An 18228-nucleotide genomic window follows, 5' to 3' on the forward strand; every position below is an offset into this window, starting at 1 on the left:
TAGTCCTTTCATTCAAGCTTCTGGGTCTCACTATCTGCCATGATCTTTCCTGGGAAAGCCACATTTCCAACCTGGCCTCCAACGCCAGTTGCTGACTGGGCATCCTCAGTCATGCAAAGTCCTTCCTTGACACACTCGAGCTCCTGACCACATACAAAGCTTTCAGCCACAGCCTGATGGAGTACTGTTCTTCTTTCTGGGCTGGTGGTCCTGCCTCTCACCTTTCTCGGCTTCACGCTGTGAAGAAATTTAGGATCATTGGTATCTCCCACGATGAGGCTGAGTCTTTGGGTCTGCAACTCTCTCACCACAGACAGGTCATTGGTCTGTCTTCTTCCGTCTCACATAAGTAGACAATGTATATGTAATTTGAACCTGGGATTTCTGCATCATGAACTCCCTACTCAGGTCGGAATGCCAAACAGGCCAACTGAAAATTTTGTACTGTAAGAGATACATCACCTTGTATTTGTCCAACTGTTAGCCTTCCTTTGACTTACACTCATTCTACTTATTACCTCCACTACCGAAGGTGAACGAGGTTATGTTTTCACCCCTTTCTGTCTGTTTGTCTGTTTTTCTGTCTGTTTGAGTATAGGATATCTCAAAAAATTGTGGACGGATCCGGTTGATATTTTGTGAACAGATTCGGTGTGTGACAAGGACGAAGTGATTAGATTTTGCTGAAGATTCGGATCCGGATACGGATCTGATAATTTTTTAAGTGATTCTTCACCATTGAAAGATCGGGATAAACCGATATATAGCACGATATCTCAAAAAGTTGTGGACGGATTCGGATGAGACTTGATGGACAGGTTGTGTGTGTGGCAAGGACAAATTGATTCGATTTTTCTGAAGATCCGAATCTGGATTTGGATACGAGAATTATTTAATTTTCAAAGGGATTCTTCACCATTGAGAGACAGGGCCAAAAACGATATAGTACTGTATAGCATGATATTTCAAAAATGTATTGGGCCAGATATGTTCTCGTAGATCAGGCATGACGCGGTGGAGGTATGCGCCCCACCGAGTGCCCTTGTACTTTTGAAAACGTAATCGTCAGGAAACAAACTTTCCCCCTGCATCCACATCTGTGATTTTCTTGTGGACGTTCTTGGAGTACATGTACCAAATATTTTTGGTCTTGCTCAGTCTGCTATAGCTGTTTTTAAGTATGGTAAGGTGTTGATCAACGGTACTGGCTTGTCAGGACCCTCTCTCGCCATTTCTCTCATCTGCTGTTGATTACAAGTTGCTTCAAGCCATCCGTGTTGTTGATATATATTTGAAAAAACACAACGTGAACCAGTGAATACATCAACCTCTCATACGTAATTTTTTTTTTTGGTTATAGTCATCGTTGGGACCCAAAGACAACTAAACGACTGTTTAACAAACTATTTCTTCCCCTTTCCTGTTACTTATTTTTTCCTGTTGATGGAAGAGATTGTCCTCTAATTAATTAACCAAAATAATTGTAAGACAGAACGGACAAGTCAACATAGACCAAGAGGCAAACTAGTGAATTTCAACTCGGACCCGTCACAACTCGAATCAACAATAGGATACACAATCTCTCGCCTGGAACTTACCACACGTGAGCTGCCCTTCACGGATGTTACTCAATGGCAGGCCATAAAGGACACGAGGGTGGGCGCATCTCGTACGGTCCGAGAGACGAACACGAGGCCGAGAACGCATGGAGGCCGGCAGCCATTCCAAACCACAGTCACAGACGAGAACGTCGCTCGCAAAGTCCCTGTGCATGAAAACTGTGGGTCATCATCCAGCCAAGACTATAATAACAGTACAATGTTTACAAACACCAAAAAAAAAAAATCACAATTACAATAAACATTCGAAGTTTCTTTTCCCCCGATGTTTTTCAACGAAGTTCAGATTTTTTGATTTTTTTTTTTGCAGCAAAACTCATTCAAGCCAATCTACGACTACCAGCTATCTCACAGGTGTTCTCCGAATTCCACAAGTCGTTTTGTTTCTCTTTTTAGTGGTAGGGCAACAAAGAAAGGTCCTGGCAAAAAGCAACCCATTTTTTACTTATTAGTGTAAATTGCTCTGAGTAGTGCCAAATTGGTCGGCTGTCAAGAAGTGTCTAAACTGACGCAGCGTGAGTACATGAAAATGCCTTCCAGATGCTGTACTTCAATTCACTGCACAGCATTTTACTTAACTCTGAGCAGTGATTCATGATTTCTTTGGCAGCCTGGCTGAGGAACTCCTTAGTGTGCTGGCTAAACAATGGAATGTGGGGATATACATATATATATATATATATATATATATATATATATATATATATATATATTTATATACATATATACATATATATAAAGATATATATGTATATACACATACACGCTTGCATACACTCATTGGATAAAGGTTGGTGACCTGCTTTTAAAGCCCTATATGCACTCATTGCCCTATATGAAAATAGCTTCAACATTGGAAATGGATCATGCAAATCCCAATAACGCATTTCCTTCAAAGTTAAAGCTTGAAAAATAAGGACTTGTCCTCAAATTAATTCCATTCCTTATCCTTCCTGCAGAGATCCAACCATTCATTCATCCTACATCAGGATCAAACTACACTTTACAACTATTATTGGCTACAGAATTTACAGCACGTCCAATTTAATGCTGCAATAGGAAATATATGTTTAACTACAACTGTGGTGTCAAAGTGATTGCTATGAAGACGTTTGTTGTCATGTGACGCATGTTATTATGCTTGCTTTTTATTCAACCATTAATGATGAAAAGGTTACGACAAGAAGCTAGATTTTTCTGGTGAAGACGCGTGTCGATCTGCATCGGCAGACAGGTGGAACAATAGAATAAATCAACAGGACGTTGGTTGAGGTATGCTCATTGCCATGGGAAGCAAGGACAAGCTGAAGTTTCAGGTTTAACCCTTGTAGTATCTTGTATTATTAGCTCTTTTTCTCTGACGAGGGATAATGGTCAAAACGTCAGGTTCTCCTTAGTTATCACAGAGGTTAGTATACCTCAATCAACATCTTGTTGATTTCACCAATTGTTGAAAAAGTTAAACGCAAGATGGTGATCTCTCCCATTATTTTTCACTATTTGTTTGTCTATCTATCTGAGGTCGACCCAAGTATGTCAGTTTTTAATGTATGCACTGTTCGTGCATTTTCTGTCCACAATCTTTCTCCAGTGTTGAAGCTCTTACATAAACCTCGACCTAGCTCGAGAAGAGGGCCAGGAAGGGGCAACGCAGGAGGGAGGGGCGGAGAAACAAATGCAGCAAAGCAATTGCAGCAATGCCATATTTTCAGCAGTCACAAGCTTTGCTCGATTCCTACCAAAGGGTCGCAATGCAAACACATTATGTCAAAGATCAAAGAGACCCAAGACATATGTGCCTGACTCGTCTCATGGAGAGGGCACAAGGATTCGATCACGAGGAACGCCAGGCCAATGGAATAAGAGCAGGCGCCTGCTTGTCCCTGCTGACTTGACGCTACACCCACATCTGTTGCTCACGGCTACGCTGATAAATCAACTGTCTCCCCGAATCTGAGGCTCTAGGAAGAGAAGCCAAGACTGTAGTGAAATCTTTACCATGGAATTCCTGCCCAGGGAGTACCTCCTAATGATTTGCCTCGGTATAGATCCCTTATTCAAAATCCCTAGACCCCCACTTCACACTTGCCTTCTGTGGTAAACAGAACAATATCCTGCTGTGTGTTTTCAAACATGAATTTAATTAGCCATTTCCCTCAATTGTCTGTTTAAGAAGGCATTTTCATATTATGTAGGCAAACTCCTTTCCATTTATGGCATATACATAATATAGCGAGCTCCTTGCCATTTCCTACTCACTCCGAGTGGCATAGAGTGGCGGTGGAGGGTGTTTTGGAGCAAATTAATTAAATGAAAATTAATGAAAAGGAAGAGGGAAGATGATGTGTTGAAAAAAAGAAAAAGAGTTGGTGAGATGAGTATAATGGTCAGATGAGGGGAAGGAAGGGAGTGTATGGTGTCCACTGCCAGTGGGGTGTAGGGGATATACGTAGATTCTCACAAAGCCATTCTGGCCCTCTGCCTGCACTTGTTACCAAGTACGGTTCCCCCACAATGACTATCCCATCCCCAGATCCCAGACTCCTTCAAAAAAAAAATAGTGGTAAGATTGCTGGAATCGTAATATTTACATTTCCTATGAATAATAATTGCCTCTCTGAGGCTGCAGAGTAAAATATGCAGTCCACAAATTAATTCATTGGAAATTTTGAACAAATAAAAGAACAAAACACGAGACTTACAGGAATCTTAGAGAGACGAGGTTGTCAAATGTTCCTTCTGTAATGGTAGTGAAAATATTTCCAGAAAGATTTCTGTGGCAGAGAGACGAGAAGCGAAATTAATAGCACGGTCCGTGTCCATCCCGCATGCATCAAGAAAAATTCCAATGGAATACAGGGATGTCTCATGTGCAACAAATAAATTGTGAGATTTCAGATTTATGCTCAACATCATGATATAATTAGTGAGCCGCACACACTCTATTCTCACAATGAATTACGACAACGTTTTCCTTTTTTTTCATTTCCATGAAGACCCTGCCATACTCATTAGAAAATGGACGGGAACCCGAGTACATTTTCCACTTAATTAATGCATGACTACTTTTAGCAGTGATTAAACTTTGTAAAAACTTAATTTTCATTTTTTATTTATATGAGGAATGATATTAGTATTGAACAAAAATGTCAACTCATAATTTGTAGACGTGTCACAGCACACATATAAACATCACGACTCATGGTGTGCTCTTAAATAACTACCTGTCTGTCTCTGTCTCTGTCTCTGACTGTTGCTGTCTCTCCCTGAGATTAATTTTGGTAAGTGGATGAAATTTTTGAAATATATATATATATATATATACATACATATAGCCATTATTTAATCAACATTCATCTCAAAGACGTTTCATCTTGGCAAGGGTCAACTGCACAACATTAACCCTCTCTGTCATCCAAATGTCATACAAATTACCACATTCAGTGTGAGAGTTTGATGCAGTTGCGATTACTTTGGTCGTAATATGATTTTGATAGGTAATTAAACTTGTTAGGCTTCACTCAGAAGCAGAAATTCTAGGAAGGAAGGTTGAGTAGATTTAATGGTTGAGAAATGAGGGATTCTCCTCAATGTAATAACAGCAGCTGTAAATGTGGTTCCACTTGAATAACACCACAGTGAAAGCCAGACCCCTACTGAGAGCATAACCTCAACAGGTGGTGATTTAGTCATGGTATGATAAAGAATGGGAATGGGCCATATGGACAGCTGAGCAGTCTGACCATGCTTTCAAACCCCGAGAAAGCTTTAACTTGATGTCAGACATTATGTACGATAATCTCATATATATATATATATATATATATATATATATATATATATATATATATATATATATATATATATATATATATATATATATATATGCATGATTCTGATGTACGATACACTAATGCAGAGCATTGGTACTGCTGAAGTTGTTTCTTAGCAAGGGTTATACTGGAAGGTTTGATACATCAAAATATATGAGGAATGATAATATATATACACATATCTATATACATACATACATATATAAGCCTAGTGTTAGCGCAGTGGTTTGGGCAGCAGCTTGGATTCCAAAAGGTTCTGAGTTCAAGCCCCGTTGGGCCACTGAATTAATACACACCAGGTTGACTCAGCCTGTCATCCTTCCGAGGTCGGCGAAGTGCGTACCCGTGTACTGGGCCCGGTGTATGCCCCGGTTTGAATAGGTGTACCATATCCCTGTGTCGTAAGAGGTAACTAGCGTTGCGTCAGGAAGGGCATCTGGCATAAAACCTGTGCCAAATCATTATGCGGATCATAACGGATGATCTGCTGCGACGACCCTTAACGGGAGCAGCCGAAAGGAGAAGAAGATATATATATATATATATATATATATATATATATATATATATATATATATATATATATATATGTACATATACGAGCAGATAACCATCGGGCTGTTGTAAGGGAATGGTGGAATATTTATGGAGTTTGCCAGGAATGTCCTTTGACAGCATAATGGCAGGGACTGTTGGAAATTCCATGTCATGTAAAATGTGGCTTCAAGTCCTCAAGCCCTTTCTTCTTCAAGTACCGAACCCACCCTCCAGCTCCAAGTTCTCAATCCCCCTCTACCACCTCTTCCCAGCCCCAAGTCCACAACTCCAAATCTTCAAGTCCCCTCCCCACTCCAAGTCCTCAAACCTCTTCTTGTAGCTCTCCTATCCACTCTCTGCCCCTCTCCTCCTGCTTCTTGTTCAAGTCATAAACCCTGAGTCCAAGTCCACAAGCACCCTATCAAGCCCAAGTGCTCCACTCCTTCGCCCCCCCCATAGCCTCAACCTCCCCTTTCCCAACTCTGTCCCTTCTCTGCCACCCTTCACCCCCCTCCCCCCCCAACACTCCGGCTGTGTGTTCCACTTCACCTTTTTTCTTCAAGTCCTCAATCCCAGATCCACAGCTCCCCTTTCTTCTTAAAGTCTTCAACCCCTCCCCACTCCAAGTCCACATGATGGTCAGTAACTGTTAAGGCTGCTGAGGTTTCTCGGCGAAGTAAGTCAATTAAAAGGGAATTACCCATCGGACAGAAATTACTGAATGGTTATATTATTTTTTTACTTCCAGTAGGTGCACTAACCAGCGACTCTGAGCCTATACACCACCTGTGTGCACAACAAAAATGCACATAAAGGGAAATTGCGTGAATATCGGTATTTCTGGGCTTCCCTATGCACTGTCCAGACCCAATAGCTCTTAAATGAAGTATCATTCAGCATTATATATATATATATATATATATATATATATATATATATATATATATATATATATATATATATATATATATATATATAATGGTTACAACGTTTACCCCATTCAGATATAATAGTGTGAGTTGCATTTTTTTTTTAACTCGATGAAGGCAATTGGAAGAGTAAACCGTTTTTTTGATTTGCATTGGCTGCTGAAATGTATTTATCACATTTAATGGATTGGCAAACTATGTCAAAGTCTTCTTTATTTAAACCAAACCGCTTTCCTATCCCAAAACACATAGGGGGAAGAAAAAAAAAATCATTGAATCATTTACCCCAAACTGTGCCAAGGTTTTTACAACTAAAAACAAAAGTATTCCAACTAGTCCTAAAGAACTGCTTTACCAGCAAGTTCCTTGCCATTTCCCACTCACTCTGAGTGGTTCCAGAACAAAGCACATCGACATGGCATAAATACAAGCCACTCCAAAACTAAGTAATGATTCACTGGTCGGATCGGTTTCATTGCTTATTGGAGACTCATAAGAGACAGTGTAAAATATAGCATAACTCCGAGCACACACACACACACACACACACACACACACACACACACACACACACACACACACACACACACACACACACACACACACACACCATTGTAAAAGTGATTTTCAAAAATAACAACAATAATGATGATAATAATACAGTGTGCAAGTCCACTAGGAGGCGTACAAACGTGTGAGGTTGGGTAGGCCTTCGAATGTGTCCTTGTTCATGCAGCCGAGGCGGTTGTTTGAAAGATCCCTTCGAAGGAAAAGGAGTGATGGAAATGTTGGAACAAAAGAGATAACGTTAGAAATTCAAATGGTCATGTGATTCGATTGTTCACTGTTTTGTGAAATAGACCACAAAAGTAAAACACACTTTAGTCTTCCCCTCTGAGCACTTGCCTCAACGTGCTGGATATCCCAAATTCAAATCAAACAGACAATGTGTTGATTTGTCCATTGTCAGCAAAATTCTCAGCTTTAATACAAAGGTACACTGTTGCCTCCCAATGTCTTTGGCCTGCATGCCCTGTATGTATAAAAGCTCCACCATGAGCCTTATAATCATTGTACGGAAGTAATTATTATTTAATTTCATCAACAAAAACAATTTAACCAAAGGCAACAATGATTGTATTGAAATGAGATGACGAAAGGATATCGGATAATTGAAATAACATGTTGGATTGATGCAGTCATTGGGGAAAGTCATCTGAAATGGCAAAAACAGAGAATTACCATGTCTGATCATTATTAAATTTTTCATCTCGCATCTTTATGTGGAAAAACATCACTCAGCAGCAAATACTATTTTAGCGAATTCCCCAGTGATGTTGTGAAGGCAGCCATACTTTATCCAAGAGTTGCAAAAACAAACAAACAACACCCCCCCCAAAAAAAAATCGCATTTATGACGTCACAATACACCTTGGTACATATTTTCGGACAAGGTTGTTAAATTAAACTTTTTAACTGAGACATCCAGTAATATTTGTTTCTTTTAACATTGTATTTGGTCATTCCTTTATGCTTGAACAACACACTGTACATCTTTGTGCAATTCTACATAATATGTCTGCAATTGGATGCTTCGTTCAAGCTGAACAATGAGTTTTGCTCATACAAACAAGTGGAGATGTGTGAATGCATTGGTAAGACTTGTTCCTTTGCATATTCTGTATCATTATTGCGCAACCTTTGAATGCCCCCAGCTTTTGTTTTTCAGCCAATCTCGGGAGATGGGGTTTTGCATGTGTGCGTGTGTGCGTGCAGACGATAACCTTTTTACCATGAGAGCTTTCGTCATCAAATTTCAAACAAACATATATTTTGAGAACATGGAGAACAGTAATTAACCAGAATGGCACTCGATGGAGGCATACCCTCAGCCAGGCTGAGCGGTTTACATTTTGTACCCACTTGAAGGGCCAGATCTGGATCTGGACCTTAATCAAAATGGAATCACCTTGTTCATGTCACCAAAAACCAATTCATCCACCTTAATTCATCTGAATCCATCCAAAATTTCTTGAAATATCATGCTACATATCATTTCTAGCCCCATCTCTCAATAGTCCTTTGTGATGCTTTCAAAGGTGGTGTACAATCAACATTTTCCGAATCTAATGGGTATGAGAAACAGGATTGAACGAGACTCGCATTATTATAAGTGAAGAAGAAGATGGAGGAGGAAGAGATTTTCTGCCAGGTTTTATATAGAATAAGGCGGTTAAAAAGAAAACGTTGCTGTTTGAGCTTGTTTTATCACCATGGTAATGCCCTGGTATGCTGCCTCCGCTCCCCTCATGCTTCCTTTCCTTGCTTTTATGCTGCCTTCCCCTCCCCTCACACTGCCTTCCCATTCCATCCTTTCAAGTTGATTGCCCTTTCCCTTATGCCACCTTCTTCCCCTCATCTCACGCAGCCTTCTTCCCCACCTCTGATGCTACCTTCTTCCCCTTCTATCATGCAACCTTCTTCCCCTCCTCTCACGCTACCTTCTTCCCCTCCTCTCACGCTGCCTTCTTCCCTTCCTCTCACGCTACCTTCTTCCCCTCCTCTCACGCTGCCTTCTTCCCTTCCTCTCACGCTGCCTTCTTCCCCTCATCTCACGCTACCTTCTTCCCCTGCTCTCACGCAGCCTTCTTCCCCTCCTCTGATGCTACCTTCTTCCCCTTCTCTCATGCAACCTTTTTCCCCTCCTCTCACGCTACCTTCTTCCCCTCCTCTCACGCTACCTTCTTCCCCTCCTCTCACGCTACCTTCTTCCCCTCCTCTCATGCTACCTTCTTCCCCTCCTCTCACGCTGCCTTCTTCCCTTCCTCTCACGCTGCCTTCTTCCCCACCTCTCACGCTACCTTCTTCCCCTCCTCTCACGCTGCCTTCTTCCCTTCCTCTCACGCTGCCTTCTTCCCCACCTCTCACGCTACCTTCTTCCCCACCTCTCACGCTGCATTCTTCCCTTCCTCTCACACTGCCTTCTTCCCCCTCTCACGCTACCTTCTTCCCCTCCTCTCACGCAGCCTTCTTCCCCACCTCTGATGCTACCTTCTTCCCCTTCTCTCATGCAACCTTTTTCCCCTCATCTCACGCTACCTTCTTCCCCTCCTCTCACGATACCTTCTTCCCCTCCTCTCACGCTACCTTCTACCCCTTCTCTCATGCTACCTTCTTCCCCTTCTCTCACGCTACCTTCTTCCCCTCCTCTCACGCTACCTTCTTCCCCTTCTCTCACGCTACCTTTTTCCCCTCCTCTCACGCTACCTTCTTCCCCTCCTCTGTCGCTACCTTCTTCCCCTCCTCTCACGCTACCTTCTTCCCCTCCTCTGTCGCTACCATCTTCCCCTCCTCTCACGCTGCCTTCTTCCCCTCCTCTCATGCTGCCTTCTTCCCCTCATCTCACGCTACCTTCTTCCCGACTCTCACGCTACCTTCTTCCCCACCTCTGATGCTGCCTTCTTCCCTTCCTCTCACTCTGCCTTCTTCCCTTCCTCTCACGCTACCTTCTTCCCCACCTCTCAAGCAACCATTTTCTCCTCCTCTCACGTTACCTTCTTGCCCTCCTCTCACGCTGCCTTCTACTCCTTGATAAATGCTGCCTTCCCATCCCCTGATGCTGCCTTCCCATTCCCTCCCACCACACTGCCTTCTCATTCCCTCCCCTCATGCTGCCTTCCCTTCCTCTCCCCTCATGCTGCCTTCCCTTCCCCTCCCCTCATGCTGCCTTTCTCACCCCCTCCCCATCATGCTGCCTTCCCTTCCCCTCCCCTCCTGCTGCCATCCCTTCCCTTCCCCTCATGCTGCCTTCCCTTCCTCTCCCATCATGCTTACCTCCTCCCAAAGCCCATCCTACTCCACCCACCCTGGACATCTCAGGGCAGCACCCGGGCGGTGTTTTGTGTGACCTGTTTGAATGAGCTGTTTTAACGTACCTCATTTCGTTCACTAATGCTGGCAGATGGGACCACCCCCACCCCCACTTCCCCTCAACTCTCCCTACCAAATGCAAGTCCAGAACACCCCTTCCCCTCCCTATTTCCCCCTCCCATCCTCTCTCCCCCATTCTCCAGACGAACACCCCTCCCTTTATCTATAGCGACGTGTGGAAAGGCGTCGTTTCCCCCACCCCCTTTCTAACCTCAACCTTCTTACACTCTCATTGCTCCCCACTCCTAGCTCACGCCCCCATCACTCCCCCCTCCACCCTCCTCCCCTCTCTTCCTTCTTCTCTCCCCCCTATTCCCCATTTCTCCCCCCCCCCACAACATCTTTCTCTCTCCCTCCCCCTCTAAATATTGCCATCAGCTAAGCGAAGGGTTGTATTTGCAAGTAATTAATAAATGTAATCACGGCAAACATTTTCCAATAGAACGTAATAAATAAGTGCACTCACATTTCAACACTACGTTTTAAAGAGGTGTACTCACATTTCAATAGCACATAATTAATGCATGTACTGATGTTGAAATGGTATGTAATTAATAGGTTGTCTGACATTTCAATAGAACGTAATTAACAGGTATGTTTACATTTCAAGAGTATGTAATTAATAGGTGTGCTCACATTACAATAGAATGCAATTAATAGGTTGTCTCACATTTCAATAGTGCGTAATTAATAGGTGTGCTCACATTTCAATAGTACATAATTAATGGATGTACTTATGTTGAAATGGTATGTAATTAATAGGTTGTCTCACATTTCAATGGAACGTAATTAATAGGTGTGCTCATATTTCAAGAGTACATAATTAATGGATGTACTTATATTGAAATGGTAAGTAATTAATAGGTTGTCTCACATTTCAAAAGTAAGTAATTAATAGGTGTGCTCACATTTCAATAGTAAGTAATTAATAGGTGAGCTCACATTTCAATAGTACATAATTAATGGATGTACTTATATTGATGTACTTCCATAATATGTCTCAAGCAACCTTTTTCTCAAACATTACGTTTTTATTTATGAATGTTTCATACATTAATCATTTTATGGAGGATTTTAGGGAGCATGTCAGGTCAGGTTCGATCTGTGACCTGCTACAGGTACCATGTAAATCTGTACTAACCTGTTCCATGGTCGGGTTGTCGGCGACTAAACCGTCTCCCCCACCGGGTTTTCTGGTGAGGAGGGTGTTTGTATATGGACACCCAGCAGGATTAAAAACAAAACCTGTCAAAGGGCGGAGGAGCTCCTTGTGAGCCAACGGCCATCCATATCTAGTGCCCAACTGTGTCTGCGGACGTCCTGCTGCAGTTGGGTTACTTTCATTAGGAGGTTGGTGGCAGGATTTGCACTCCGGCCACCGTAAAACCCTCCATTCCGCAAAACGCAAAAACGCAAGAAAATCTGAAAACCCACTCCGTGGGAGTACCTCCTGTGCAGCTTCCCTTCGCAGGGCAGCTCACCAGATGACGAGATTGGGGCAAAGCCTTCGGGACCCCCAATCTTTGATGATAGGAGGGAAACCACGGGGTAACATCCCTGGGTCAGATGGCGGGAGAGTGTGTCGGAGTGGTGCTGAGGTGTCATCCACCAGATGGCGATCTCCTTGGGTTAACCTGAGGCGGTCACTTCGGGTGGGTGCCTGGAATGTCCTATCCCTAAGGGAGGATGATCACCTGTCTCTGTTATCATCTGAGCTCAAGCGTTTGGACATCGGGACTGCAGCTCTCTCTGAGGTTCGGAGATCGGATTGCGGCGAGATAATGTGGGTGGTTACACCTACTATTGGTCTGGTCGCTCTGATGGTAACCATACCCAAGGAGTTGCTGTAGCTGTGTCCAATAAGCTGACCCCAATGATAATTGAGGTAACACCGGTCAACGAGCATGTTATGAGATTAAGGATTCGTCACTCCTTAGGCGTCATTTCCCTGGTCTCTGTTTATGCTCTGACTGAGACGAGTGATCTCACCGTGAAGGATGCATTCTACGCCACACTCGAGTCTGTGGTTGATCAGTGCCCCAGACGAGATACACTTCTAGTCTTGGGGGATTTCAATGCATCGACTGGAACTGACAGGGATGGTTATGAGGTGTGTGTTGGTCCCCATGGGTCAGGAACTATGAACCAGAATAGCACTAAGTTCCTTGACTTTGCAAGAAGTCATGGACTTAGGGTGGCTGGTTCATGGTTTCAGCGCCCACAAGCTCATCGCTGGACTTGGTATTCCAATGCTGGCGGTGTGGCAAAGGAGATTGACCATGTCCTCATTGACAGTCGTTGGAGGATGATCCAGAACTGCAGGGTCTACCGGAGTGCTCAGTTCCTCAATACTGACCACAGGCTTGTTGTAGCAACTCTAAAGCTGCACCTTAAATCCTGGAGAATGGTACCATCCCAGCCTAGGCTGGATGTTGGCAAGCTCAGGGATGAGAGAGTAGCTGAGGAGTTTGCGGACAGGCTGAGTGGACACTTGGGGGGTCTGGGTGCTTTGGGGGGTCCTGAAGAGTTGTGGAGTGCCTTCAAGACCACCATCCTTGATATTGCCAGTGGATGTCTTGGAGCTCACCGCAGGGCAAAGAAGAATTTTGTCTCTCAATGGACACTGGATACCATTGACCAGAGTCACAGGGCCAGGCTGAATGGTAGAGCTGAGCTGTTCAGGGAGCTGAGGCGTAAAACTGTATGTGCACTGAGGGTGGACAAATAGGCCTATGTGCGAGGAATCTGTGAGGGGGTAGAGCATCACCTGTGGACAGGTGATTCTCGTCCTGCTTACAGGGGAATTCGCGCATTGCGTTCATCCAAGCCCATCCCTTGGAGCACTGCAGTTCGAGCGGAGAGTGGTAGGCTCTTGACAGAGGAGTCTGAAGTGAAGGCCCGCTGGGCCGGTTACTTTGAGCGGTTGTACCAGGCTGATCCCCCAGCTGTCGAGTTGGACGTCAAGGGTGTTACAATCCCTGTTGCTGACCCTCTAATCAACTGTGGTCCACCTTCGCTTGTGGAAACACGGGCTGCGGTGAACCAGTTGAAACGGGGCAAAGCTCCAGGGATCTGTGGCATCCATGCTGAACTTCTCAAGGCTGGTGGAAATGCTGCACTCGTGTCATTGCATTCAGTTTTGTGCTCTGTCTGGAACACAGGCATCATCCCAACTGACTGGAAGAGGGGCCTTGTTGTCCCTCTCTGGAAAGGGAAGGGTGATCACCAAGACTGCAATAACTACCAAGGGGTGACGCTGCTCTCAGTGCTGGGCAAGGTCTTTGCTCAGATAATTCTTGATAGGGTTCACCACCATCTGTTTGAGCACCAGCGTCCAGAGCAGTCAGGCTTTACACCAAAGAGGTCAACGATTGACCGTATCCTTGCACTTCGTGTCCTCACCGAACAGTGAGACAGGTCAAATGCAGACAAGAGTTTCAGCAGGGGCTGCTTGCAGCCTATGTTGATCTCTGTAAAGCGTTCGATTCAGTGAATCGGGATGTCCTCTGGAGGATTCTTGGTCTTCGTGGGGTGCCACCGAAACTGATCGATCTGATGTCTGAACTCTACTCTGGTACTGAGAGTGCTGTGAAGTGTGGTGGTGCCATCTCTGATTTATTTCCAGTTGTTACTGGAGTTCGTCAGGGATGTGTACTTGCCCCCACACTTTTCAGCACTTGTATGGACTGGATTTTAGGGAGGATGTCGGAGAGATCTAGCTGTGGTGCATCGTTTGGGAATGTCAAAATCTCAGACCTTGACTTTGCAGATGATGCAGTCAGCTTTGCGGAGACTTTAGACATCCTTTTGGGGGCCCTCGAGGTGCTGAATGAGGAGTCGGAGCCGCTGGGATTACGGGTTTCTTGGGTCAAAACTAAGATCCAGGCTTTCGGTGACATCTTGGATGCTGCTGTCCTGTCTGTGTCTGTTTGTGGTGAGGATGTTGAGGTCGTGGAGAGATTCACTTACCTTGGCAGTGATATTCATGTCTCTGCTGGCTGCGAGTCAGAGGTCAATAGACGTCTGGGTCGGGCCTGGGGAGTCATGGATTCACTGGATCATGGGGTGTGGCGCTGCCAGTACCTGTGTGGGAGGACAAAAGTCCGAGTCTTCAGGTCCTTGGTACTTCCAGTCTTGCTCTATGGATGCGAGACTTGGACTCTGACCAAGGATCTGAGACGGAGACTTAATTCCTTTGGTACCAGGTCTCTTCGGAGAATCCTTGGCGATCGCTGGTCGGATTTTGTGTCCAACGAGCGGTTGCTGAGAGAAACTCGGATGAGATTTGTTAGCTGCATAGTCCGTGAGCGTCAGTTGCGGCTGTATGGACATGTGGCTCGTTTTCCTGACGCTGATCCTGCTCACCAAATTCTCTCAGCGAGGGAGTCTCATGAGTGGAGGAGGCCAGTGGGCCGACCACATGCCTCGTGGTTGCAGCAAGTTGACCATCATCTCAAGGAGATGGGGATGGGCCTGGCATCTGCCTGGGGGATGGCCAGACGGAGGCCCCTGGAGTACCGGCGGAAAGTGGATGCAGCGACGCGCTGTTCTGGCACATGCTCCCATACCTGACCTGACCCTTATATTGAAATGGTATGTAATTAATAGGTTGTCTCACATTTCAATCGTAAGTAATTAATAAGTGAGCTCACATGTCAATAGTACATAATTAATGGATGTACTTATATTGAAATGGTATGTAATTAATAGGTTGTCTCACATTTCAATAGTAAGTAATTAATAGGTGTGCTCACATTTCAATAGTAAGTAATTAATAGGTGAGCTCACATTTCAATAGTAAGTAATTAATAGGTGAGCTCACATTTCAATTGTACATAATTAATGGTTGTACTTATGTTGAAATGGTATGTCGTTAATAGGTTGTTTCACATTTCAATTGAACGTAATGAATAGGTGTGCTCACATTTCAATAGTAAGTAATTAATAGGTTGTCTCACATTTCAATTGAACGTAATTAATAGGTGTGCTCACATTCCAATAGTGAGTAATTAATAGGTTGTCTCACATTTCAATAGAACGTAATTAATAGGTGTGCTCACATTTCAATAGTAAGTAATTAATAGGTTGTCTCACATTTCAATAGAACGTAATTAATCGGTGTGCTCACATTTCAAGAGTAAGTAATTAATAGGTTGTCTCACATTTCAATAGAACGTAATAAATAGGTGTGCTCACATTTCAATAGTAAGTAATTAATAGGTTGTCTCACATTTCAATAGAACGTAATTAATAGGTGTGCTCACATTTCAATAGTAGGTAATAAATAGGTGTGCTCACATTTAAATAGTAACTAATTAATAGGTGTGCTCACATTTCAATAGTACGTAATTAAAAGGTTGTCTCACATTTCAATAGTACGTAATTAATAGGTGTGATCACACTTAAATAGTAAGTAATAAATAGGTGTGCTCACATTTCAATAGTAACTAATTAATAGGTGTGCTCACATTTCAATAGTATGTAATTAATAAGTGTGCTCACATTTCAATAGTATGTAATTAATAAGTGTGCTCACATTTCAATAGTATGTAATTAATAAGTGTGCTCACATTTCAATAGTATGTAATTAATAAGTGTGCTCACATTTCAATAGTAAGTGATTAATAGGTGTGCTCACATTTCAATAGTAACTAATTAATTGGTGTGCTCACCTTTCAATAGTATGTAATTAAAAGGTGTGCTCACATTTCAATAGTATGTAATTAATAGGTGTGCTCACAATATCAATAGTTAGTAATTAATAGGGGTGTGCACCTTTCAATAGTATGTAATTTATAGGTGTGCTCACCTTTCAATAGTATGTAATTTATAGGTGTGCTCACCTTTCAATAGTATGTAATAAATAGGTGTGCTCACATTTCAGTAGTAAGTAATAAATAGGTGTACTCACATTTCATTAGTCTAATTAATAGGGGAGCTCACATTTCAATCGTAAGAAAATAATAGGTGTGCTCACATTTCAATAGTAAGTAATTAATAGGTGAGCTCACATTTCAATAGTACATAATTAAGGATGTACTTATATTGAAATGGTATGTAATTAATACGTTGTCTCACATTTCAATAGTAAGTGATTAATAAGTGTGCTCACATTTCAATAGTATGTAATTAATAAGTGTGCTCACATTTCAATAGTATGTAATTAATAAGTGTTTTCACATTTCAATAGTAAGTGAATAATAGGTGTGCTCACATTTCAATAGTAAGTAATTAATAGGTGTGCTCACATTTCAATAGTATGTAATTAATAGGTGTGCTCACATTTCAATAGTAAGTAATAAATAGGTGTGCTCACATTTCAATAGTATGTAATTAATAAGTGTGCTCACATTTCAATAGTAAGTGATTAATAGGTGTGCTCACATTTCAATATGTGCTCTCGAGTCGAGATAACCTCAAACCAGTCTTTTGCAATCCATTGCAGGATGGAGATCTTCTCGATAACCTCCAACCAGACTTTTTCAATCCATTGCAGGATGGAGAACTTCTCGATAACCTCAAACCAGCCTTTTACAATCCACTGCAGGATGGAGATCTTCTGGATAACCTCAAACCAGCCGTTTACAATCCACTGCAGGATGGAGATCTTCTGGATAACCTCAAACCAGCCATTTACAATCCACTGCAGGACGGAGATCTTCTAGATAACCTCAAACCAGCCTTTTACAATCCATTGCAGGACGGAGATCTTCTAGATAACCTCAAACCAGCCTTTTACAATCCATTGCAGGACGAAGATTTTCTGGATAACCTCAAACCAGCCTTTTACAATCCACTGCAGGATGGAGATCTTCTGGATAACCTCAAACCAGCCATTTGCAATCCACTGCAGGATGGAGATCTTCTAGATAACCTCAAACCAGCCTTTTACAATCCATTGCAGGACGAAGATTTTCTGGATAACCTCAAACCAGCCTTTTACAATCCACTGCAGGATGGAGATCTTCTGGATAACCTCAAACCAGCCATTTGCAATCCACTGCAGGATGGAGACCTTCTAGATAACCTCAAACCAGCCTTTTACAATCCATTGCAGGATGAAGATCTTCTGGATAACCTCAAACCAGCCTTTTACAATCCATGATATGATGCAGACTTGGATAACCTCAAACCAGCCTTTTTCAGTCTACTATAGGATGAAGACCTTCCAGATAAACATGAACCAGACCTTCTGGATAACCACGAACAATCTAATATTGTGCATAGACCTTACTGACGAACTACTTACTAATCCACATGCCAACTATGGGCTGTTGTGACGCCTTGGGGTTGACGCTTAATACTTTGTTCCCTTGGGACAGGGGAAATGTGAAGCACAGTAGACGGAACCATTTCTTCATAAAGTTGAAAAATGTGCCT

The 18228-nt window shown here is 42.9% G+C and overlaps 1 protein-coding gene across 4 annotated transcripts in view; it reads right to left on the reverse strand.

Annotated features, from left to right (window-relative positions):
- Positions 1–18228, reverse strand: part of LOC147015903 (adhesion G protein-coupled receptor A3-like) — a 220366-nt gene that overhangs the window by 68017 nt on the left and 134121 nt on the right. For all 4 annotated transcript variants that reach the window (XM_085848508.1, XM_085848507.1, XM_085848509.1 and 1 more), the window contains 3 exons: positions 7607–7678; positions 4322–4393; positions 1599–1765 (listed from right to left, as the gene is read on the reverse strand). In XM_085848508.1, the coding sequence (XP_085704634.1) occupies positions 1599–1765; positions 4322–4393; positions 7607–7678 (311 nt within the window). The remainder of the gene's footprint in view (positions 1–1598; positions 1766–4321; positions 4394–7606; positions 7679–18228) is intronic.

The sequence above is a fragment of the Eptatretus burgeri genome, chromosome 12 (genome assembly GCF_056783735.1).
Source record: "Eptatretus burgeri isolate ZD-2024b chromosome 12, Ebu_testis_v1, whole genome shotgun sequence".
NCBI classification, from domain to species: domain Eukaryota; kingdom Metazoa; phylum Chordata; class Myxini; order Myxiniformes; family Myxinidae; genus Eptatretus; species Eptatretus burgeri.